The sequence below is a fragment of the Balaenoptera ricei genome, chromosome 1 (assembly GCF_028023285.1).
Source record: "Balaenoptera ricei isolate mBalRic1 chromosome 1, mBalRic1.hap2, whole genome shotgun sequence".
NCBI lineage: Eukaryota > Metazoa > Chordata > Mammalia > Artiodactyla > Balaenopteridae > Balaenoptera > Balaenoptera ricei.
The window spans coordinates 168,506,164-168,532,161 of record NC_082639.1 but is presented as its reverse complement, the minus strand read 5'-3'; the positions used below and the strand labels follow the sequence as shown (position 1 = coordinate 168,532,161).

General features: G+C 35.1%; 1 protein-coding gene across 13 annotated transcripts in view; it reads right to left on the bottom strand.

Moving 5' to 3' along the window:
* The window catches only part of LOC132375919 (serine/threonine-protein kinase MRCK alpha), a 319,426-nt gene that overhangs the window by 85,595 nt on the left and 207,833 nt on the right, over nt 1-25,998 (bottom strand). For all 13 annotated transcript variants that reach the window (XM_059941356.1, XM_059941262.1, XM_059941244.1 and 10 more), the window contains 2 exons: nt 9,523-9,770; nt 3,080-3,185 (listed from right to left, as the gene is read on the bottom strand). In XM_059941356.1, the coding sequence (XP_059797339.1) occupies nt 3,080-3,185; nt 9,523-9,770 (354 nt within the window). The remainder of the gene's footprint in view (nt 1-3,079; nt 3,186-9,522; nt 9,771-25,998) is intronic.

Sequence of the window (25,998 nt, the reverse complement as noted above, 5' to 3'; positions counted from 1 at the left end):
ATTTATCTCAGTAATGTTTTGTAGTTGTCTTCCTTTGGTTAACTCTGGGAGCTCTGAAATGACTGTTTTCAAAAACTGTGTCCACTTTGAAACTTTTTTTTTCTTGAGCGGATTCATCAATCTCTTCATGTTAGCATAGCCAGAAGTCTACAAGCTATTTTGGAGAATGTTTTTTGCAGATGCAGTGTCTTCACTAATTCCTACAACACATCCTTTTCTGATCACCACTGCTTTTGACTTCCAATTAATCTGTGATTGGGGTTTCAGCTGGAGATTTGCAAGAAGGGGAGGAAATACAGATTTTTGCACTGTCATGTTACAGTGGTTAAAAGGAGTCTTAAATAGATGTGTTTAGTATTTGTCAGGAAAAGTTAATCTTTTCATTCTTACTGAATAAAAGCACCGGGCTCTGGAGCCAGACTACCTGTGTTCCAATCCCATCCTGCCACTCCCTAGTTTTGAGATTACGAGAGTAGCTTAATCTCCCTTTGCCTCAATTTCCTCATCTGTAAAATGGTAGGAACAATAGGGTATACCTCACAGAGTTATTGTGAGAATTATATGGTTTATATAAAGTAACTCAGGAGAGGGCCTGCACAAAGTAAATTCTACCTAAGTATTACTTCATTTTGCATGTTTGGGAATGAGAAGGTTTTACTATTTGTAAATTGACATATCTGGCTTATGATAATTATAAGACTACATAGGAATATGGAAAAATGCTCATGTTTTAAATGAAACAGCAGATTAGAAAATAAAATGTATATATGACTGAAATTATGTAATAATACATATACAACCAAACCTGAAAAGGAACATATAAAAGTAAGATAGTTGTTTCGTGTTGATGAAATCATAGGTAACTTTTATGTTGAATATTTTCCATATTTTGTGTCATTTTGCTTTTATGTAAAATAATTATTTAAAAACAAGACACAAATGATAATATTTTCTTACTGGAAACCATTTACTTCTACTCCTTGGCATATATGGCTAATTTTACTTGCAATAAGTTACCTTTAATAGAAACTTTGAATACAGACTTCTGAAAATATCAACAAACTTTTTTCTACTTCCTTTTTAATTTTTATTTTTGAAGTTAAAAAATCTGACTATGAGAATCTATTAGTTATATAAGTTTCAAAATTAACATACTAATTGCTTTTTGGTTTCTATATCTGAAGTTCTGTTGAGAAGGAATTCGGTTCTCTTCAAGCAGGTTCCCAATGGAACAGTTGTTGTAGCAATGGCAAAGGTATTCTTTGGTTATCCCTCTTGGGGAAAATACCCAATTCAACCAAACCAAAAAATGAGTAAATGGAAAGAAACAGTGAAGATGTGCAGTTAGGTGGACTGACAGAGAAGTAAAGCTGAATACAAGGAGCAAAAATAGAGAAGAGGTTCAAACGGAAGAAGACCCAGACCCTCCCCTATTTCTCCAGAAATAAACATTTCCTTGTTATCATTTCTCACTGAATACTTGCCAACCATATGATTTGCTCTCAAAGTTCTGTTCACATCCTTTACCACATCTTCAATTTAGCAAGACAAGGTAATATTCTATTTTTTATAAAATTAGGAGATAGGCTTTTATTTTTATCCTTCAGATCTCATCAAAATCAAAAGAGTATTATTTAAAAATTATTTCTAAAGATGTATTTCTGGTAAACTTGCCAGAACTTTATGGTTAATAAAGAAATGAAACCAAGGTGTGAATACAAGATTTGATCTACATTCGATTTGATTATATCACAATTCAATTTTTCTTAAACTATAATACCATCTTTTACTAGGTAATTTGCTTATAAACTCTACCTGAAGTGGCCTTCTAGAGTTTAATTATATTTCTTACCTCAAGGTAACTCTTAACAGAATCTTAAAATTCTGTCTGGTAGACAGAAATGATGTTTAATTTCATAGTCATATTGTTTAAGCCCATTAAATAACAATTATGTGACCTATTTGGATAAAGTTTAAATACTGTTAGTTTTATTTTAGTGGAAATAACTAAGAGTTATACAATAATGTTCATACAGTATTCATAGTTTAAAAACTAATTTATACTACTTACTATTTGGCCACTTTCCACAGTGTTTGTGTGCATCCGCTTTGTAATTACAAAATAAACTAACAGAGTTCTTTCTCAAGTAGTTTGCAACCAAACAAGCAAAATCATTTTTAAATGCTTAGAAAACTGAATAATCATTGGGAAAATAGTGACAGAAATAAAAAGAAATATAGAACACAATGGAAAATTGAGATAGAATGAATGAAAAGTCTCTCTTTTATGACTATTTAGCCATTGTCTTTCAATGTGTTACTGAAATGACTATTAATTGAACATAATACTTTTACTGCAGGAAAATCCTTGAACTCATTACAAAGCACAATTATCCAAACCTTATTACTTAAAAGTAAGTAAAACTATTAAAACTGCTGATTAATATTAGGATTTTTACAGCTGTTAACAACTGGGACAAGAAATGCAGAATGATGTCAGTTCAAGAAATCTGAGATACTAAATGGAAAAAGATTCCTTTAAGTATTTACAATTTTGTTCATAAATCTAGCTGTTTTAATCTAGGTTTAACCTATGGTTCAGCTCTTTATTCAAGCTGTAGAGTTTATAGGCAGAGTTGGTTTCTTTGGCTTCTTAACTACCAATGGTATTACTTCTAGCTATTATCAGTTCTCTATCATGAATATGACATCAGAACTGTCAAAATTTCTCTAGTTTGGCTTAATTGTTCCTGTTCTTGCCAAAGACGGGCCTTAACTTAGCCATGACAAAGTAAGTGATTAATAGTAAAAGAGAGATGGAAAGTGAAATAAAGAACAGGGGCTCAAAAAATAAATGGGACAAAGAATAAGACGAGGTAAGCCAAGTCCTCTCTCCAAGAAGACTCCTGTACAGATTGGTAAAATGAAAAATTGCCTGTACACAGAAGCAATCCTTGTGTTTAGGAGGAATATTAAATTTAAAAATGTACACCAAATATAAAATTATATCTATAATTTCTATGATAGTGCTGAACATCTAGCACGTATCAATGAATATCAATGAGATTAAATCACTCACCTTATCAAGCTCACTTGTCAGTTTTTTATTTTCTTCCATTAATAACACTTTTTCTCGTTCATACTGTTGTGTGAACTCATTTTCAAATTCTTCCCTTTCACTTTGACTAATACAATGCAAAATATAAAAGGAAAGAAAGGAATTGAATTAAAGGTAAAATAATGGTATCCCAGATTGGCTATTGTATCATATGCCTTATTCTGAAAAGCCACTTATATCTCAATTGCTCCAAATCCCAAACATTTCCCTTAAAATTAGGAAGTCACAATCATTTCCTTTTAATTAATAGATAGATCTGTCTGCTTAATAATATCTATTTTGTTCTTCATTTGAAAATCTGAGGAAGACATCCTGATTATGCTCACCTTATTCAGTTGTATATATGGTAGAAAGCATGGGAAAATGAGGAAGCTAGGGAAAAAGGAGGGTATAGGGACCGCAATACAATTGCTTACACTCAGCTCTAGATTGCATAGAAAATTCAACTTACGTTTCCAACAGTTCTCTCAACACACTCAGTCCATCCTTCCGTTACTCCTGCCTTCCTTCTTCCCTTCTTCCCTACGTACCTACCTATCTACACATACAAACATACATACAATATTATAAAACTTATTTAAAACTATAGTTCTAACGGACAGAACTGATTCACCCTTAGGGGTAAACACAGTTCTAACGAACTTTTCAAAAACCTCCAAAGGGAGGAGTCTGGGAGGCGGCGCCGCAGGGGACAGAGGGACGGACGGGCTCAAAAGGCCAGCGCGGAGGCCGCGATACTGGCGCTGCCCCGCCCGCTGCTTTTGGCCGCCGGCTGCCTGGCCGAGCTCTTTGTGACGGGCGCGGCTCAGAACACTACGCTGGCCCCCGAACGTGACTCCACCCTCGGCTTTACCGGCTACCACCAGGACAAACCCCGGTGCCGCCGCCGCTCCGCCGGGCACCACTCCAGCACCAGAAATCTGTGAAAGCTGCAACAACGGGGTTTCCTGTTTTGATGCTAATGCTGCTAACACTACCTGCTTTTGGATAAAATGCAAAGGTAAAGGCTACTGTTCAGATAATTCAACAGTTCGTGATTGCAAGGTGGTGAACAGCACAGAATTCTGTCCTGCGTCCACTGCCACACCATTGCCAACCAATTCTACAGCTAAAACCACAACTCTGCCTTCCTCTTCTACAGCTTCCACCACAGCTACTACATCAGGTACAACTGATACCACTTTAACTCCGACTTCACTACCTGCGCGGAAGTCTACCTTTGATGCAGCCGGTTTCATTGGAGGAATTGTCCTTGTCTTGGGTGTGCAGGCTGTAATTTTCTTTCTCTATAAACTCTGCAAATCTAAAGAATGAAACCACCACACTGTGAACAGACTCGCTAAATTAACAAGACCTGCTGTGTAACTCACTGAAACCAAAATATTATCTTTCAAGATGTCCCACATGGAAGACGCTGTTCTAGGATCTTTAATTTTTCAGAGGATGCATATAGGAGCATTGGCCTTGAAGAAAAATCAGTTAAATCATTTTGCTCAACGGGAATATTTAAAATATTCTGCACGAATCCTGGTGGCTGTCTTCTTTTATTTTAAATGTCTGCAGCTGTGGGATTATGTCCTCTCTTCTTGACATGCCAAATGTAACTCTGTAAGTGATGGAAAACATTGTCCTGCGCAGACAACCTCATGACCCTTTTGGCAATATCAATGTAGTCATTTCAAAGCCTGAAAGCTGCATTATTTTCATCCTAACTCAGGATGTAGTTTAGCGACCAGAATTGAGAAGAACGTGCCAAATGAGCATCTATCAGGTGGATTTTGGGCTATCATTTCAAAAGTGGAATAAATTGATAAATTTAGTATCCTTAGAGTAGAATTTAGTGCTTGATAAGTTATTTTTTCTACATTAGAAAACAGATGCCACACAGGGAATAACATTCCAGATTTAAAGAAATCAATGGAAAGGATACAAAACATTAAAGTGTAGCAGGTTATTGTTCATACTTGTAAAGCACCTTATATCATTGAGAAAATAAAAAACAGTGCCTTAAAAGACAAAAAGACAAAAAAAAAAAAAAAAAGAAACAACAACAAAAATCTCCTAAGGGAGAAAGGGGAATCAGTTTTTGAATACTGAGTTGAAGTGCAAATAAAGAGGCTTATCTCTACAGCAGTATGATGGAGGATGTTAGTTAGCAGCAAATGAATTTCAATGTGAAGCAGTTCTGGGTAATTTTATGATTGCTTCCAAGTCAATAAACGACATAAGTAATGGCTGATTTTAAAAATATAATCTTAAAAATCCCTTTCTCACTAAATTATTGAATATAAATTAAATTATAATTTAAATGATAACTTCTAGGAAAATAACCATCCTGTGTCCAAACAAATGTGTCCCTTTCCTTCTTATCTATAATCAAAATGTGAAATTTAGTTATGTTTAGGAATCTTTCTTGATTCAGAAGCAACTCCAAACAACAATGAAAAAAATACAAAAAATTACAAAGAAGCATCCTTTCAGAAAAATAAGTATATGAATAAATTGAGTAAAATTTCTATATACAACCATTTTTGTTTTTTCCTATTAGCATTAAACAAAACTTAAGTCTCTCTCATACTGAAACAAAATAAACAAACTCTTCCCTAAACTCTACGTCACACTTCATTCTCCACTTTCCTTGTCTTCCCGTTCACTGGCAACCACCCTGAAATCTTGAGAGTTTGCCGTATCCACTTCCTCACTGCCTAAATTTTCCTCCCTGTGCCAAAATCTGACTTCTGCTGCCACCACCTCAAAAAAACTGTTGTCCCAAAACTCATTATTGTCCCAACTGTTATTTTATCCAATCTACTGGCTACCTTTGACAGTGTTGTCCATTCCCTCCCTCTTGAAATGTTGTCCTCCCTTGGCTTCAGTGATACCCACTTTCTTGATTTTCAGCCTACATTTAGACTGTTCAGCTGTCTTTGTGAGCCCCCCACCCCCTCTTTCCTCTGCGTAAATGCCAATGCTCCCAGGTATTCTGTCACAGGTGCTCAACTTTTTTTTTTTTTTACACATTTTCCCTGAGCTCTCTCATCCATTATACCACCTATTTCAATTATCATCCATTATGCTGACAAACTCTGAATCTACATCTGAAGCTTTTCTGGGCTTCAAATTGCTGACTTGATATCTCCCCAAAGTCGTCTCCCAAGCACCTCAAATTCAACATGCCCGACCCTAACAACAGAAAAACAAGTTCCCAACACCCCACGTACCTTCCCCTGCGATCATACACTCTACTTATTCTTCTCTTACTACAGGAGAAAAATGTAGCTAAGGTTGCTCTTTGCTTATGCGCCTGCTCAAGTACACTTTTCTCCTCTCTGTCCTGAATCATCTACTGGTACTTTCTATCAGATTACAAGCATGGTGTTATTTTTGAGATAAATTTCTCCTCCAGTTATTATCTCGTTGCTTTTATTATATGCTTGCTCTTACAATTGCTCTCCTTCAAGTCTTTGGATCCATTATGGGGTTTCTGCCCACTACTGTTCCACTGAAATTGTTCTCATCAAAGTCACCAATGACATTCATATTGTTAAACTCAACTATCAATTACATGGTCCTCATCTTATTTGATTTAGACCTCATCTAATTTAACATGTAGACAGATTTGATATGCATTCATCATAACACCAAATTTGGACACCAAATTTGCACACCAAATTTGCCTGGTCATCTTCCTATCATTCTTACCACTCTTTCTCTCTCCACTTTGCTGTTCCTTCCTCATTTCCAAACTTCTAAAGATTGGAGTGCTCCAGGTTGCAGTCCTAGGACTTCTTTTCCATCTGTATTCATTCACTAAGTGATCTCATATAGTCTCACCCCTTTAAATATCATGTGAATGATAAATACTCCCAGGATTTTATCTCTAGCCCTGAAATCCAGACTAGTCTGTATGATGACCTACTTGACATTTCTACCTGGATGCCTAAAAAGCACCTCAAACATAATTTGTTTAAAATGAGCTCCTGATATTCCCATCCCCAAAATGCTACTTCTGTAGTTTTCCTCTCTAAATGGTAACTATATTCTCATAATTGCTAAGGCCAAAAACTGTAGCATCATCCTTGATTTTTCCTCTTTCTTTCTTACCCCATATCTAGTCTATCAGCAAATATCATTATTTTTACCTTTTAAAGAAACTGGAATTCGAACATTTTTCACAGCCAATTCTGCCACCACCCTAGGCCCAATCCACCATTATCTTTTGCCTGGATGATTGCAACAGCCTTCTAAATGGTTTCGCTGCTTTTTCTCTTATCTAGTTCAGACTTTTCTTAATCTAGTAGTCAGAATAATCCTGTTAAAACACAAGTCAGTATTTGTCCGTTTTCCACTCAAAATCCTGCAATGCTGCCCTGCCGTGGTTTTACTGAGAGTAAAAAATTGTAAGTCACTGAACATGACTTACAAAGCCTTACACGATCTGGCCCCCATTACCTCTCATATGTACCTCTCACTATTCTCTCCCCTTAAATCTGCTTCATCCACATTGGCCTCTTTTTTAGTATTATTATTTTAATAGACTTTATTTTTTAGAAAGGTTTTAGGTTCATAGCAATACTGAGAGGAAAATACAGAGATTGCCCATATACTCAGAGTGGTGCATTGGTTACTATTGATGAACCTACATTTGACACATCATTATCACTAAAACGTCACAATTTACATTAGGTTGTATAATGACATATATCCCCTATCACAGTTTCATACAGAGTAGTTTCAAAGCCCTAGAAATCCTCTGTACCCTGCCTATTCATCCCATCCTCCTCCCAATCCTTGCAACCACTGATCGTTTTACTATCTCCATAGTTTTGTCTTCCCATTATTTATTTATTTATTTTTTAAAACATTCTGGTCTATGGAGGATGTGTTTTTGTTTTTTTTTTTAATTTTATTTATTTATTTATTTATGGCTGTGTTGGGTCTTTGTTTCTGTGCGAGGGCTTTCTCTAGTTGTGGCAAGCGGGGGCCACTCTTCATCGCGATGCGTGGGCCTCTCACTATCGCGGTCTCTCTTGTTGCGGAGCACAGGCTCCAGACGCGCAGGCTCAGTAATTGTGGCTCACGGGCCCAGCTGCTCAGCGGCATGTGGGATCTTCCCAGACCAGGGCCCGAACCCATGTCCCCTGCATTGGCAGGCAGATTCTCAACCACTGCACCACCAGGGAAGCCCCCATTATTTTTTTTAACAGACTTCTTGTTCCTCATGTAAAATGTTCTTCTCATACATCTGTATAGATATCTCCCCCACTTTCTTCAGTCCTTACTGAGAAATCACCTTCTCAGTATAATTTTCCCTGGTTATTTCATTCATATATATATGTATATTTAAAATTTAATTTTCCCCCTTAATGCTTCATAGCCCCCATCCACTGCCTTATTTTTTGTTCTTAGAATTTATCATTACCTATATATTACCTATCCTATATCATTACCTATATATTCTGTATTTTACTTCTTTCATTTACATTTTGCTTATAGTCTTTCACCATAATTAAAGGAAAGCTCCATAAGGAGAGAGAATTTTTATCTGTTCACTGTTATGCCTCCAGGGCCTACAGCAGTGCTTTCACATAGCAGGTTCTAAAAATTTTTGCTGAACGAACAGACCAAACTGAATTAAACTTAGCCTTCCAATATAAGTTGAGAATGACAATAACATACATTCAGTTACCTAAAGCCTAGAAACTTGAGTATCACTGATAATTTCTCCTGCTTCTACTTTCTCATATCTGGTTATCATGTCATCCAGGTTCTGTCTTCTCGGTAGACCTTCTGAATCCATAAACTTCTCTCCATCTTCACTATCGTATCTAAGGTCCAGCCACCTCATCTCTCATGGCTAGATTACTATCTGCAGTCTGCTCCTTCCAATCCATTCTCTAAACAGTAGCAAAAGTGGTCTTTCAAAAATGTAAATATTGATATAATCATGTAATTTTCCTTCAGTGGTCTTACAACTGTTTTCCTTTCTAGTCTCATTTCTCACCACTCATCTTTCTTTTTATGCTTCCACCATAATGAACAGCTTTCATTTTCTGAATGTGCCATGCTACCCTTTTCCTCTAGATCTTGGCAAATTCTGCTAACCTTTGCCTGGACACTCTTCCACAGCTATATATTTCGTATATCTTTGGTCTTAACTCAGAAATAATTTTGTCCAAAAAACCTAGACACACTAAAGTTATCTTTTGTGCCTCTTCTACGGGTGTTCCTATACTTATCCCATTTGCTTTCCTATGATGCTGTAATATAATTTTCTGTTTACCAATCTTGACTTTGGTCTTCTTGAGAACTGGAATATGTTTACTGCCATATATCTCCAGTCCTGGACACCGAACAGGTATTCAATAAATAATTATTAGAGGAGTAAATAACTTGATTCTTACCTCTCTCTCCTGTTTTTTTCCAATTTGTCTTTCAAAATCATAATTTCTTTGTTGAGAGCAAGTTGCTGGCCTTCTGAATCATGTAGTTCTTTCTTCAGATTTTTAATTTCATTTGCATGTATTCCTTCTCTCTTGGACAATTCTTCTTCATAAAAGATACTTTTCTTTTCCAAATCAGTCTTTAGTTTGGTTATTTCTTGCTGATGTTCTATGCTGCATACTCCTGGTGAGTAACTAATTTGTTTTTGCTATAGAAGTAATAATAAAAGATTAGTTAATCTGTAAGAATAATAAAATATTAACTAATAACTCTTTCTACAATATAAAGAACTGTTCATATAACTGAATATTATTTTTGTATATTATTACATAAAAATAATACTTTCTTTATTCAGGCTATTAACCTTTTGCCTGCCATATGTTGCCAATATTTTTCTTTTTTTTTTTTTTTGCCAATATTTTTCTATGTGTGTATTCCTTTATTGCTGTATTTTACAGTCTTCTTCACACCAAGATTAAATATTTATCTGTATTTTCTGCTGGTACTTATATAATTATTTGTTTTACATTTAAATATCTAATTTATATATAATATTGTTGGTGTATGGAGTGAAGGAAAAATCTAACTGCATCCTATTTCTGATGTGGAACTAATAAAAGGTTATAAATACATTTGTATCTTTAAAAGATTAACTTGGGGGAGGAGTGCTAGAGCTAGAATGCACAAAAAGAAAAGGGAGAAAGAAGGCTTCTGCAGTGGTCCGGGGAGAAATGACAAAGGTCTAATCTAACATCTTTGTATCTATTCTAGAAAAAAATGATACATCTCTTCACATTTAGGTAGGGCTTTAAGAGGGGAAATTTGGTTGAAAGACATCTTTTTAGAAATGAGGTTGAAATATACTCTTGGTATCAGTGAGAAAGGAAAATGTAATGTCCAAAGGTTCTTCCAGGTAGCAGCTCAGGTAAACAGAAGCATACAGAGGTTATGACTATAAGATTTCCTGAGTAACTTTTCTATTACTTTGTTACATGCTATTTTCCCAGGTGATCCACAATAAAACTTTTAAAACTCAAAGAACCTATAAGCTTATGTTTAGTGACAACAAGGAATCAAGATCTGGAGGACACTGTATCCTTTTTTGAAGTCAGTATTAAGGGCAGGAAAACTGGTAACAGTCCTTGATTTAAAGTCCAAAGAAAACTATGCTAGCTTTTCACAGTTGAGGTCTATAATTTAAAAAAAAATAAAAAATAGGCATCAACGTGGGCCTGAGAAATGTTTCTGGGATAGTCACTGTAATGTTAACCATTTACTCAAAACTGCTTATGAAGTGCCTACCATAAGCAGGACCCAGATTTTCCAGTGGTTTCTGAGTCAGCCTGACATGCAGAGCTCGGCGGAAACTGGGAAGAGCCATGTCAAGTCATGTTGTTGCTCTTATGCAACTCCATGAAAATGGTGCCTAAATCAACATCTGCAGCACTAACCACTTACCATACTACTCTTCATTTTTCTAATCACCTAAAGCACACTTTTAGTTTGCTATTCACTTTAGTATAGTTTGTCTGTTGGGATAGCAGTAGATGTACTAGAAGTTTCAAGCAAAAATTACCTTGAAATCAAAACCTCACAAAGATACCACCAAAAAAAGTTATAGACTCATGTCACTAATTGAGAAGAACGTAAAAAAGCCAAATAAAACGCTGAGAAACAAAATTAAACCATAGGTAAAAAAGAACAATCTACTGCAAAACAATAAGTTTTATTACAGGTATTGAAGGTAATTTAATATTAGCAAACATTAATAACTGTGCAAAAATTAAATTAACTCCATGTGATAATCTCTGTAAGTACCCCTGCCCAAAAGTATTTGATAAAATCTAATACCAATTCCAAAATACTACCCCAAGTCCCACAAAAAAAAAAAAAGAGTTCAGTAATTCTCTTAAGAAATAACCTCTTTCAAGCTATCAGACAAAATAATACTTTCTAGTGAAACACCAGATACATCCAGGAATAATAACAACAAAAAGGATGTCTTCCATTATCTCTCTTATTTAATATTAGATTTTAGATATTCTAAGTAACATGTGACATAGTTACAAAACATGAATAGGTGAAAATCATGATCATTTCCACTTAATAAACTGTTCACTCAGAAAATGCAAATAAATCCACTGAAAAGTGTTGGAATTGATAAAGCTGAGTAAAACAACTGCATATTAGATAAATATAAATCAAACAGTACTTCTAGACAGTAGAATAAGCAATCATAGTAAAAATTTTCATTGTTAATAATAAAAAATTTTCATTTGTTTTTAATAGATCCAACAAAAATCACCAGCAACTAATACACACACAAGTAATAACAACAGTGAATAATTTGTTTGAATTATATGAAAAAACTACAAGTCTCTATAAAAGATTTAAAGAAGACAATATAGAAAAATACCAAGTACTTGAAAGGGAAGATTGAATGTACATATATTCAATGTTTCTTAAATTATCTTCCCTGTAAATTTAATTTAAAAATTTTAAATGTGGGAGGTAATACTGGGTGAGAGATGGAGACAAATGTTCTAGCACACACGCAAAAATAAACTGGTAAAAATACCAAAGAAAATCCTGAAAAAGCACAAAGAGTAAAGAAGGAGAGAGGGTAATGTTCTTTTCAGATGTTAACATGTACTATCAATTTTTTAAAAAAATTTTTTGTCTGCATCGGGTCTTTGTTGCTGCACGCGGGCTTTCTCTAGTTGCAGGGAGTGGGGTCTACTCTTCATTGCGGTGCTCAGGCTTCTCATTGTGGTGGCTTCTCTTGTTGCAGAGCACAGGCTCTAGGCGCGTGGGCTTCAGCAGTTGCAGCACACAGCCTCAGCAGTTGCAGCACGTGGGCTTCAGTAGTTGTGGTGCGTGGGCTCAGTAGTCGTGGCACACGGGCTTAGTTGCTCCGTGGCATGTGTGATCTTCCCAGACCAAGGATCAAACCCGTGTCCCCTGCAGTGGCAGGTGGACTTTTTTTCTTTTATAAATTTATTTATTTTTATTTATTTAATTTTGGCTGCCTTGGGTCTTCGTTGCTGCATGCGGGCTTTCTCTAGTTGCAGCGAGCAGGGGTTACTCTTTGTTGTGGTGCACATGCTTCTCATTGCAGTGGCTTCTCTTGTTGTGGAGCACAGGCTCTAGGCACACGGGCTTCACTAGTTGTGGCACGTGAGCTCGGTAGTTATGGCTCACGAGCTCTAGAGCGCAGGCTCAGTAGTTGTGGTGCACAGGCTTAGTTGCTCCACGGCATGTGGGATCTTCCCGGACCAGGGATCAAACCCGTGTTCCCTGCGCTGGCAGGTGGATTCTTAACCACTGCGCCACCAGGGAAGTCCCTACGATAAATCTTTAATAAAGTATCAGTGTAATAGATCTCCACCCCAAAATAATTTAATTCGATATGTGAGATACTGTCAATCACTGAGGAAAGCAGTGATTAATTAATGGAATTGAAACCACAAGCTAGCAATTAAAGAAAAGAATGATTCTCACATCATACCATTTAGCAAAACAAACTCCAGATGGATTAGAACTAAATATCTTTAAACCCAATAGAAACATCCAGGAAAAAGCAGAATTACATATTTAGCAAACTCTGAAAAAAGAAGGACAAGCCAAGCTTCGAAGCAATAGAAGAACTATTGAGGAAAATAAAAACAAATCATCTATAATTTGAAAAAGAAACAAGACCAAAATTAAAGGGCAAATGATAAATTGGTAAAACAGTTGCAGAGAAGATAAACAGTACAAATTTTACTATGCAAAGACTTTATAAGAATTGATAAGAAAAACATTAAGACTACAAAATTAAATGGGCAAATGACTTAAAGAGATAATTCACAAAGAGAAAATATGATTAATAAATGATCTACTAAGAAAGCAAGAAATGCCTCTCATACTTGCAAAAATTTGTGGCATGTATCAAGTGCCTTAAAAATGATCTGACCACTTCATTTCCAGGTATCTGTTCTAAAAGAAGTGCATAAAAGGGTCCATGGTAATTATTATACTGCAAAAGTGAAAAATAAATACAGTCAGCTTGGGGGGATTGGTTCCAGGTCTGTCCACCCTCCATTACCAAAATCTACAGTCGCTCAAGTCCCATATATAAAATGGAGTAGTATTTGCATATAACGTACTCTCAAATACTTTAAATCACCTACAAATGCTATGTATAAGTTGCCAGGGCATGGCAAGTTCGCATTTTGCCTTCTGGAATTTTCTCCCCCACACCACCCCAAACAATGGGCTCTCTGTATCTACAGACATGGAAACTGCGGCTATGAAGGGCCAAGTGTATTTAACAGTAGGAAACTGGCTAAGTGGATATTCTTCTATAATCATTAAAATTATGTTTGTGACAATCACATAATAATGAAACAGAGAAAAAGCTTATATCACACTCTCAAGTGAAACATAAGGGTTAAGGGTTGACTTGTGTCCCTCCAAAATTCATACGTTGAAGTACTAAACACCAGTACCTCAGAATGTGACCATACTTAGAACTAGGGCTTTAAATACTGCATGATCTGACTTATGTGTGGAATCTAAAAAAGTCAAACTCTTAGAAGCAGAGAGTAGAACAGTGGTTGCGAAGGGCTGAGGGGGTAGGGGAAATGGGGAAATGTTGGTCAAAAGGCACAAATTTCAGATATGTAGGATAAATAAATTCTAGAGATCTAATGTGAAGCAGGATAACTGCAGTTAACAATACTGTACTGCATACTGGAAATTTGCTAAGAGAGTGGATCTTAAGTATTCTTAGCCAAAAAAAAAAGGAAGGAAGGAAGGAAGGGAGAGAGGTAGGGAGGGAGATGGGGAAGGTAGAAGGAAGGAGGTAACTGAGGTGATAGACACGTTAATTAGCTTGATTGTGGTAAACATTTCACGATGTATACATATATCCAAATATCAGGTTTTACATCTTAAATACATACAATTTTAAATTGTCATTTGTACTTCAAAAAGCCTGAAAAAAATGAAAATAAAAATAGGGTCTTCACAGAGGTAATCAACTTAAAATGAGGTCATCAGTGTAGGCCCTAATCCAATATGACTGTATCCTTATAAATAGAAGAAATTTAGACACAGAATCACGCACACATTGAGAACATCATATGAAGATTAAAGCAGAAATCAGGGTGATACATCTACAAACCAAGGAACGCTAAACACTGCCAGCAAACCATCAGAAGCCAACTCTGCAAACACCTTGATTTCAGATTTCTACTGCCATAATTGAGACAATAAATTCCTGTTTTTTAAGCCACCCAGTTTGTGGGTATTTGTAACAACTGCCCTAGCAAACTAATACAACGGGGTAAAAAAACTCCTGTGGTATATGATCGCAACAATTGGAAAGTACTTTTTTTTAAAAAACAGCCTTTCTCAAGTAAAGTCAATAGGGGAGAGGGGAGGTATATCTAACAGGGAGGAGAGGGCCCAGTGGAAGGAAGCACCATGGAAGGAAAGATACCCACAGCAAGTTATATCTAAATTGAGACCTGCGTAGAATATTGCTGGCAACATGTACAAAAGTCTAGATACTAGAGAAAACCTGATGTATGAGCAGGAAAACCCAAATAGTAAGTTAAAATCTCGAACAGCAAGGACCTCATAAGGTAAAAGCTATGTTACAAAGTTTGAGCCTCTTCTGAAAAGCAAAGTGGTATCATGAAAGGATTTTAAGCACAAAACTAAAAGACTTTAAAACTACTATTCTGACTACAATATGAAGAACAAATTTTTTTCAACTAGGGGGAAAAAAAGCCCAGGAAAACCAGACAGAACATTACATATTTATCCAGACAAGAAATGATAGCTGTATTAATGTTTAAAAAATAAAATATTAACCAAAAAAACAGCTTTACAAGATATAATTCACATATCATACTATTGACCCATTTAAAGTGAACAATTCAGTAGTTTTTGGTATACTACATTAATTGTTTTAAAGTGGTAAAACATATATAACAAAAAATTGCCATTTTAACCATTTTAAATGTACAATTCAGTGGTATTACATTCACAATGTTGTGCAACCATCAACACTGTAATTTCTAAAACTTTTTCATCTTCTCAAAGAGAATTCTGTAACCATTAAGGAATAAACACCCCATTACCCCCTCTACCCTGCCCCTGGTAATCTCTATTCCACTTTCTATCTCAATGAATTTGCCTATTCTAGATATCTCATATAAGTAGAATCATATAATATTTGTCGCCTTTTGTCTAGCTTCTTTCACTTAGCATAATGTTCTCAATATTCATCCATGTTGCAGGATGTATCAGAACTTCACCCCATTTATGGTTGAATAATATTCCATGATATGTACTTGCCACATTTTGTTTATCTGTTGATGAACACTTGGGTGGTTTATACCTTTTTGGCCATTTTACTAATGTTTTAATGAACACTGGTGTACAAGAGTCTGTTTGAAGTCCCTGCTTACAATTCTTTTGGGTATATAACTAGGAGTTGAATTACTCAGTCATATGGTAATTCTACGTTTACTTTTATTGAGGAATCACCAATTGTTTTCATATTCCTGCGAGCACTTATTTTGCTTTTGTTTTTAATTTTAGCCATCTTAGAAGGTATGAAGTGGTATCTTGTGGTTTTAACTTCATTTCCCTAATAATTAATGATGCTGAACATCTTTTCATGTGCTTATTGGCTACTGATATATCTTCTTTGGAGAAATGTGTATGCAAGTGATTGCCCATTTTTTGATTGGGCAGTTTATCTTTTCTGTTAAGTTGTAGGAGTTCGTTATAAATTCTGGATATCAAACCCTTATCAGATATTTGATTTACAAATGATTTCTTCCATTCTTTAGGTTATCTTTTCATTTTCTTAAAAATGTCCTTTGATGCAATACAAATAAGTTTTTATTAAGATGAAGTCTAATTTATCCATTTTTTGTTTTGTTGCTTATGCTTTCTGTGACTTAAGAATCTACTTCCAAACCCAAGGTCATGAAGATTTACCCCAATGTTTTCTTCTAAGAGTTTTATGGTTGTAGCTCTTACATGTAAGTTGTTGATCCATTTTGAGTTAATTTTTTAATATGGTGTAAGGTAGGGGTCCAAATTCATTTGTTTGCATGCAGAAATCCAGCTGTCTGGCACATGAGTTGAAGGAACTATTCTTTCCATACTGAACAGATTTAGTACTTATGTGTACCTATGTCAAAAATCAATTGTGGCTATAGATACATGAGTTTATTTCTGGACTCTTAATTCTCTCCCAGTGGTCTATATTCTTATGCCAGTGTCATATTTTTTTATTACTGTGATTTTGTAATAAGTTTTGAAATTGGGAAGTGTGGGTCTTCTAACTTTGGCCTTCTTTTTCAAGCTTTTTGGCTATTTGGGGCAATTCCACATGAATTTGAGGCTCATATTTTCCATTTCTGCAAAAGGGGCTGTTGATAATAGGGATCAAATTGAACCTGTACATCACTTTTGGTAAAACTACATCTGAACCATACTAAGTCTTCTTATTCATAAACATGGGATATCTTTTCTTTATTTTAGGTAACCTTTAATTTCTTTCAGCAATGTTTTATAATTTTCAGTGCACAACATTCTTGGTTAATTTTATTCCAAGGCATTCTTTTAGATGCTATTGTAACTATAATTGCTTTCTTAATTTCATTGTGGATTGCTCATTGCTGACATAAGGAACACAACTAATTACTATATGTTGATCGTGCAACCCTGCGGTTGTTTGTTTTCTTATTGAGTTTTAAGAATTCTTTGAATATTTGGATAACAGTTTTGTATCAGATATGTCTGCATTTTCCTGCAGTCTGTGCCTCGTCTTTTCATTCTTGGCCGTGACTTTCATAGTCCAGAAAATTTCAATTTCAGTGAGATCTAGCATAGTAATTCTTTATTTCATGGACTGTGCCTTTGGTGCTGAAAGTAAAAAGTCATCACCATACCAAAGATTATCTAGGTTTCTCCTACGTTATCGTCTAGGAGTGTTAATAGTTTTGTGTTTTACATCTAGGTCTGTGATCCATTTTGAGTTAATTTTTGTGAAGGGTGTAAGTTCTGTGTCTAGATTCAATTTTCTTTTTTTTTTGCATTGATGTCTAGTTCTTCTAACACTATTTGTTAAAAAGTACATCTTTGCTCCATTGTATTGTCTTTGCTTTGTCAAAGATGATTTATCTGTATAGTCTCTTGCCAATACCATACTGTCTTGATTGTTGCAGTTTTATATAAGTCTTGAAGTCAGTATTCCAGCTATGTTTTTTTCCTTCACTGTTGTGTTGGCTATTCGGGTCTTTGCCTCTCCATATAAACTTTAGGCTTAGTTTGTTGATACCCATAAAAGAAGTTGCTGCAATTCTGACTTGTACTGCATTAAATCTGTAGTTGAAGATGGGAAGAACTGACATAAGATACCTAGTACGGAGTCTTCCTATCCATGAACATGGAATGTCTCTCCATATACTTAGTTCTTCTTTGATTTCTTTCATCAGAGTTTTATAGTTTCCCCCATACAGATCTTATGCATATTTTGGTATATTTATACTTCAATATGTCATTTTTGTGGGTGCTAATGTTAATAGTACTGAGTTTTAAATTTCAAATTCCACTTATTCATGGTTGGTATGACTGACCATACCAACCAAAGTGACTGACTTTTGTGTATTAATCTTGTACCTGCAACCTTGCTATAAATGCCTTACTAGTTCCAGGAGTTTTTTTGTTAATTTTTTTGATTCTCTACATAGACAATCATATCATCTGCTAACCAAGACAATTTTATGTCATCTTTCCCAATCTGTATACTTCTTTTTTGTTTTCTTGTCTTGTTGCATTAGCTAAGACATACAGCATGAGGTTGAAAAGCAGTAGTGAGAGGAAAAATCCTTGCTTTGTTCTTGATCCGAATGAAAAAGCTTCAAGATTCTCGCCATTAAGTATGATGTTACTTTAGGTTTTTTGATAGGTATTCTTTATCAAGTTGAGGAAGTTCCCCTCTATTCCTAGTTTACTGAGTTTTTATCATGAATGAGTATTAGAGTTTGTCAGATGCTTTTTCTGTATCTACTGATACAATCATGTGCTTTTTATCACATCAATGATGCATTACATTAATTGACTTCCAAATGCTGAACCAGCCTTGTGTACATGGGATGAAATCCCATTTGGTTGTGGTGTATAATTCTTTTTATATATTGTTGGATTCAATTTGTTAATATTTTTTGAGGACTTTTGCACCTATGTCTATGAGGCTTTCTACATTGGTCTGTAGCATTCTTTTCTTGTAACGTCTTTGTCTGGTTTTGGTATTAGCATAATTCTTGCATCATAGAATGAGTTAAGAAGTATTTCCTCTATTTCTATCTTCTGAAAGCAACTGTAGAGAATTGTCATGATTTCTTCCTTAAATGTCTGGTAGAATTCACCAGTGAATACATCTGGGCCTGGTGCTTTCTGTTCTGGAAGATTATTAATTATTGATTCAATTTCTTTAACAGACAGAGCCGTTTCAGATTATTTATTTCTCCTTGGTTAGTTATGGGAGCTGTGTCTTTGAAGGAATTGGTCCATTTCATCTAGGTTATCAAATTTGTAGGCAAAGAATTAATTGTTCATAGTATTCCTTTATTAGCCTTTTCATGTACATGGGTTGCATACTGATGTCCTGTCTTTCATTTCTGATATTAGTAGCATCCTGTCTCTCTTTTCTTTGTATTTGTGTTTTATTTTACAATCAAAGGTTTAAAGATATAGCAGAGAGTACAGCAGGCAAAACACAGATTAAGCATATTCTGTGCAAAAATATTTACCACAGAAAAGAGAAGAAAAATTTTAAAAGAATTATAGTGTGAAGGTAATTATAAATATATGAAATAATATAAACTATATTGATAGGTAATTCCCCTTCTTTTCAAGTTTCCAAGGGAATTATTAAATTTATATAAGGTATTCAAACTTGTAAGTTTGAAAATCTGTTTGAAAGACATTTTTACTGGAAAAATGTAAGTGACCAAATTGTCTCAAATCAACAATAAAATAAAGCACTGAGAAGCTACTATGTAGTAACAAAGGATGTGTTACAAGAGAATTTTTTCAGATTTCAAGGAAGAGTTTATTTCTATGAGCACAGAGAAAAAAAGAAAGCTTTACTCTACTTTATATAAAATTAAGATAAGCCTGAAACAAAACCTGATCAAAACACCAAATAATAAAACCAGACTCATCTCAATATATTGATACATTTAACAGTAAAAATTGTTAATAAAAAGTTAACATTTGAAATCCACTGCTGTATTGAAATTCAGTTATTTATACGAGCAACTGATTACCAGAATGTAAGAACAGTTTCATACTAGAAAACTTGTGAATATGATTTCTTTCAAAAATAGATAAAGGGACCCCTTTTTTTCTTCATTAGCCTGGATAGAGGCTTATCGATTTCATTGATCATTTTAAAGAATAAGCTTTGGTTTCAATGATTTTTCTCTACTGGTTTCCTGTTTTCAATTGGATGGATTTCTGCTCTAATTTTTATTATTTTTCTTCTGTTTACTTTAGATTTCATTTGCTCTTCTCTTTCTAGTATTCTAAGGTGGAAGCTAAAATGATTAATCTTAGATCTTTCTTCTTTTCTAATATATGCATTCAATGCCACAAGTTTCCCTCTAAGCACTGCTTTCACTGTATCTGACAAATTTTGACAATTTGTGTTTTCATTTTCATTTAGTTCAAAATATTTTTAAGTTTCTCATGAGACATTTTCTTTGGCTCATGTGTTTTTTATAAGGGTGGTGCCTTAATTCCAAGTATTTTGGAATTTCCAGCTATCTTTTTGTTACTGACATCTAGTCTAATTCCACTGTGGTCTGAGAGCAGACAATGTATGATTCCTGTTCTTTTAAATTTGTTAAGGATTTCTTAAGGTTTGTTTTATGGCCCAGAATGTGGTCTATCTTGGTGGATGTTCCATGTAAGCTTGAGAAGAATGTGTATTCTGCTGTTGTTGGGTGAAGCAGTATATAGATGTCCTTACATCCATTTGATTGATGATGGATGTTGAGTTCAACTATGTCCTTACTGATTTTTTTGCCTGCTGGATCTGTCCATTTCTGATAAAGGGGTGCTGAAGTTCCCAAGTATGACAGCGAATTCATCTCTTTTTCTCTGCACTTCTGTCAGTTTTTGCCTCATGCATTTTGATGCTATGTTGTTACACGCATACACATTAAGTATGCTACATCTTCTTGGTGAACAGCAATGCCCTTCTTTATTTCCAAAAACTTTCCTTACTCCAAATTCCACCCTGTCTGAAATGAATATAGCTACTTCCACTTTCTTTTGATTAGTGTTATCATGGGATATCTTTCTCCATCCACTTACAGGCATACCTTGGGGATATTGTGGGTTCAGTTCCAGACTACTGCAAAAAGGCAAATATTGCAATAAGGTGCGTCACATGAATTTTTTGATTTCCCAGTGCATATAAAGGTTGTATTCACACTATACTCAGTTTATTAACTGTGCAATAGCGTTATGTCTAAAAAAATGTACACACCTTAATTTTAAAAATACTTTATTGCTAAAAATGCTAACCATCATCTGAGCCTTTAGCGAGTTGCAATCTTCTTGCAATAGTAACATCAAAGATCAATAATCACAGATCACCACAACAAATATAATAATGAAGAAATTTGAAATACTGTGAGAATTACCAAAATGTGACATAAAATCATGAAGTGAACAAACGCTATTGGAAAAATGGTGCTGACAGACTTGCTTGATGCAGGTTGCCACAAACCTTCAATTTGTAATATCTGCAAAGTACAATACAGCAAAGCACAATAAAACAAGGTATGCCTGTACTCTTAATCTAGACACTTGGCGTCTGTATCCACAAATTCTGCATCCATGGATACGGAGGGCTGACTGTACTACACCATTTTATATAAGGGAATTGAGCATGTGCAGATTTTGGTATCCATGGGGTGCGGAGAGGGCATGGAACCAACGCCCCATGGATACTGAGGAACAACTATATGTGCCTCTACACCTAAAGTGGGCTTTTTAGACAACATATAGTTAGATACTGTTTTTTGATCCAACCTGACATAATCTGTTTTGTAATTGGTATACTTAAGACCATTGACATCCTAAATGATTGTTGATGTTTTTTGATTAATATCTATTATATTTGCTACTGCTTTCTATTTATTGCTCCTTTCTTTGTATCTATTTTTGTCTTCCATACCTTTTCTGTCTTTTGCGGGGTTTTTTTCCCCTTGTTTTTGGCCACGCCGTGCGGCATGCGGGATCTCAGTCCCTGACCAGGGATTGAACCCATGCCCCCTGCATTTGAAGCACAGAGTCTCCACCACAGAACTGCCAGGGAAGTCCCTGTCTTTTGTGGTTTTAATTAAGCATTTTATATGATCCAATTTTCTCCCCATTCTGAGCATATCAGTTGAACTCCTTTTTTAAGTGGCCATTCTACAGTTTGCAATACCCATTTATAACCAATCCAAGTCCAGTTTCAAATAACACTCTACCACTTCATGAATAGTGCAAGTACCATAAAATGAAATAATCCTAATTCCTGCCTCCTATCCCTTGTATAATTGCTGTCATTCATTTCAGTTATACATAAGCATACATAAGCATATTTATATATACATGTAATCAGACATAAGCATATATATAAGTATAATTGAATACATTGTTGCTATTATTTTGAACATTTCATCTATTAGATTAAGAATAAGAAAAATAAAAGCTTTTATTTATTTTACCTTCATGTATTCCTTCTCTGATGCTCTTTCTTTCTTTATGTAGATCTGAGTTTCTGACCTATATCATTTTCCTTCTCTCTGGAGAACTTCTTTTAACATTTCTTGCATGGCAGGTTTACTGGCAACAAATTCCCTCAAATCTTTGTCTCAGAAAGTCTTTATTTCTCCTTCACTTTTGAAAGATAATTTCTCAAAGTACAAAATTCTAGGTGGGTAGGTTTTTTTTCTCAACACTTTAAATATTTCACTCCACTCTCTTCTTGTTTGCATGGGTCTGAGGAAAAGTCAAATGTAATTCTTACCTTATGTTTTCTACAGGTAAGGTATTTTTTTACCTCTGACTGCTTTCAGGATTTTTATCTTTATCTATAGTTTGAAAATGGCATGTCTAGGTGTAATTTTTTGGGTATTTATCCTGTTTGGTGTTCTTTGAGCTTCCTGGATCTGTGGTTTAGTGTCTGACATTAATTTGGGGGAAATTTTCAGTCATTATTGTTTCAAACGGTTCTTCTGTTCCTTTCTCTGTTCACCTTTTAGTGTTCCCATTATACGTATGGTACAACTTTTGTAAATGTTCCACAATACTTGGATATTCTTTTCTGTTTTTTCACTTTTTTCTCTTTGCTTTTCAGTTTGGGCAGTCCTATTTTGATATCCTCAAGCTCAGAGATTCTTTCTTCAGCTGTATCCAGTGTACTAATAAGCTCATAAAGGGCATTCTTCATTCTGTTACAATATTTTTCATGTCTAGCATTTCTTTTTGGTTCTTTCTTAGAATTTACATCTCTCTGCTTACATTGCCCATTTATTTTTCCATGCTTTCTACTTTTTCATTAAAGTCCTTAGCATATCAATCACAGTTGTTTTCAATTCCTGGCCTGATAATTTCAACATCCCTGAGTCTGGTTGTGATGTTTGCTCTATTCTGTGTTTTTTGCCTTTCAGTATGTCTTGTAATTTTTGGTTGACAGGTGAACATGATGTACTGGGTAAAAGGAACTGCTGTAAATAAGCTATTAGTAATGTGGTCGCAAGCTGTGGGGGGAGGGGAAGCGTTCTATAGTCCTAAGATTGGATATCAGTATGTTACTGAGCCTGTGCTTCTGGACTGTGAACTTAAGACAACCTTGTCAGTTTTTCTCCCCCACTTACCTGTTTTGACAGGGTGACTAGAGTGGGCTGGGGCTGAATATTTCCCTTCCCTCAAGTCAGTTAGGTCTGATAAAACCCCAGCAAGTTAGATTCTGGTTGAAGAATCAAAATTGAAGAATTCAAAATTGTTACTCCTATTGTTAGTACAAGGGGATTTTTCTCTGATATTCACTGTGAAAACCTGGTAGAGCTCCAGGATGTAAAACTGATGAAACTCTCAGGGCTCCCCAATGACGAGGCTCCCCTGGAGTTTTTATCTCTCAAACTTGTCCACACTGAGCCTCTAGCAATTTTTCAATAACAGTTCAGGTCTCCCTACACTGGTACTGATTTCCTACAAGGGTTCCTGATCTCATAAGTTGTGATTCTCTCTATTTGCCTGTCACTCTCTCCAGTCTGGAGGACAGCAGTTGGTTCTGTGATATTACTTCCCTTACAGATCTAAGAAGAGTTGTTGATTTTTCAATTTGTTCAGCTTTTTACTTGTTGTTAGAACAAAGTGGTGACTTCTGAAGTTCTTATATACTGGATTGGAAACTGGTAGCATTCTTTGGAGTGTTTAAATATAGGATCCTGTGATCTGCAAATAGAGATAGTTTTACTTCTTCTTTTCCAGTTTGGATGCCTTCTATTTCCTTTTCTTATCTAATTCCTTTGGCTAGAACTGCCAGCATAATGTTAATTGCAGTGGTGAAAATGGGCATCCTTGTCTCATTCCTAAACTCAGGGAAAAAATTTTCAGTCATTCACCATTGAGTATGATGTTAGCTATGGGTTTTTCATAAATGCCTTTGATCATGTTGAGTATATTCCCTTCTATTCCTAGTTTTCTGAGAGTTTTTATCATGAAAGGATGTTGAATTTTGTGAAATGACTTACGTGTATCAATTAAGATGATCATGTGGTTCCCCCCTCCCTTTGGTTCTTTTAATGTGATGTATTACATTGATTTATTTTCTTACATTCAACCACCCTTGCATTCCTGGGATAAACCCCACTTTGCCATGGTTTATAATCCTTTTAATATGGCTTTGGATTTGGTTTGCTGGTGTTTTGTTAAGAATTCATACGTCTATATTCGTTAGGAATACTGGTCTGTAATTTCCTTTTCTTGTGATATTATTCATATGGCTTTGGTATTACGGCAATGCTGGCCTTATGGAATGAGTTAGGAAGTGTTCCCTATTCTTGTGTTCTGTGGAAGAGTTTAAGAGGAATTGGTGTTAATTCTTCCTTAAAAGTTTGGTTCAGTTCACTAGTGAAGCCATCCGGTCCTGGGCTTTTCTTTGTCAGGAGGTTTCTTATTACCCATTCAATCTCTTTGCCTGTTGTAAGTCTGTTGAGACTTTCTATTTTGTCTTGCATTTAGGTAATGTGTGTGCTTCTTGATCTGTCCATTTCATCTAGATTATTTATTTTGTTGGTATAGAGTTGTTTATAGTATTCTTTTATAATCCTTTTGCTTTCTGATGATAGGTATTAATATCCACTTTCATTTCTGATGTTAGTTATTTGTTTCTTCCCTTCCTCCCTCTCTCTGTCAGTCTAGCTAAAGGTTTGTCCATTTTGTTGATCTCTCAAAGAATCAACTTTGGTTTCATTCCCTTTATTATTATTATTCTGTTCTCATTTGATTGAACACTGCTCTAATCCTTATTATTTCCTTCCATCTGCTAGCTTTGTTTCCTTTGCTCCTTTTTTCTAGTTCTGTAAGATATAAAGTTAGGTTACTGATTTGAGATCTTTCTTCCCTTTTAATATAGGCATTGACAGCTATAAATTTGTCTCTGAGCACTGCCTCCATTGCATCCCATGTAGTATTTTCATTTGATTAATCTATAGGTATTTTCTAATTTGCCTTGTGATTTCTTCATTGACCCACTGATCGGTTAAGACTGTCTTATTTCATTTCCACATTTTTTTTAGCATTCCAGTTTTCCTTATGCTATTGATTTCTAGCTTCATTCCATTGTGATTGGAGTAGATACTTTGTGTGATCTCAATCTTTTTACATTTATTGAGATTTATTTTGTGGTCTAACATCTGGTCTATTCTGGAGAATGTATCAATTGCACTTGAGAAGAATATGTATTCTGCTGTTGTTGGGTGGAGGGTTCTATATATGTATCTGTTAGTTCTAGTTGGTTATATTGTTGATCAAGACATCTATATGCTTATTTATCTTCTGTCTATATGTTCTATACATTTTCGGAAGTGGGGTATTAAAGTTTCTAACTTATATTCAAGAACTTTTTTTCTCTTCAATTCTATTGAAGAGTATTCTTAATGAAGTAAAGATTCCTACAACCTTTTAAAGGGGCCAAAATAAGTTTCAAAATTTACATGTGTATACCTTTAAATCAAGAAATTCCACTTTTAGAAAATATCCTAAAGAAATGATAGTACGATAATAATAATTAATAGCTAACAGTTATTGAGCCTTTACTTTGTGCCAGGCCATGGGCTAAGCATTTTAAATGCATTAAC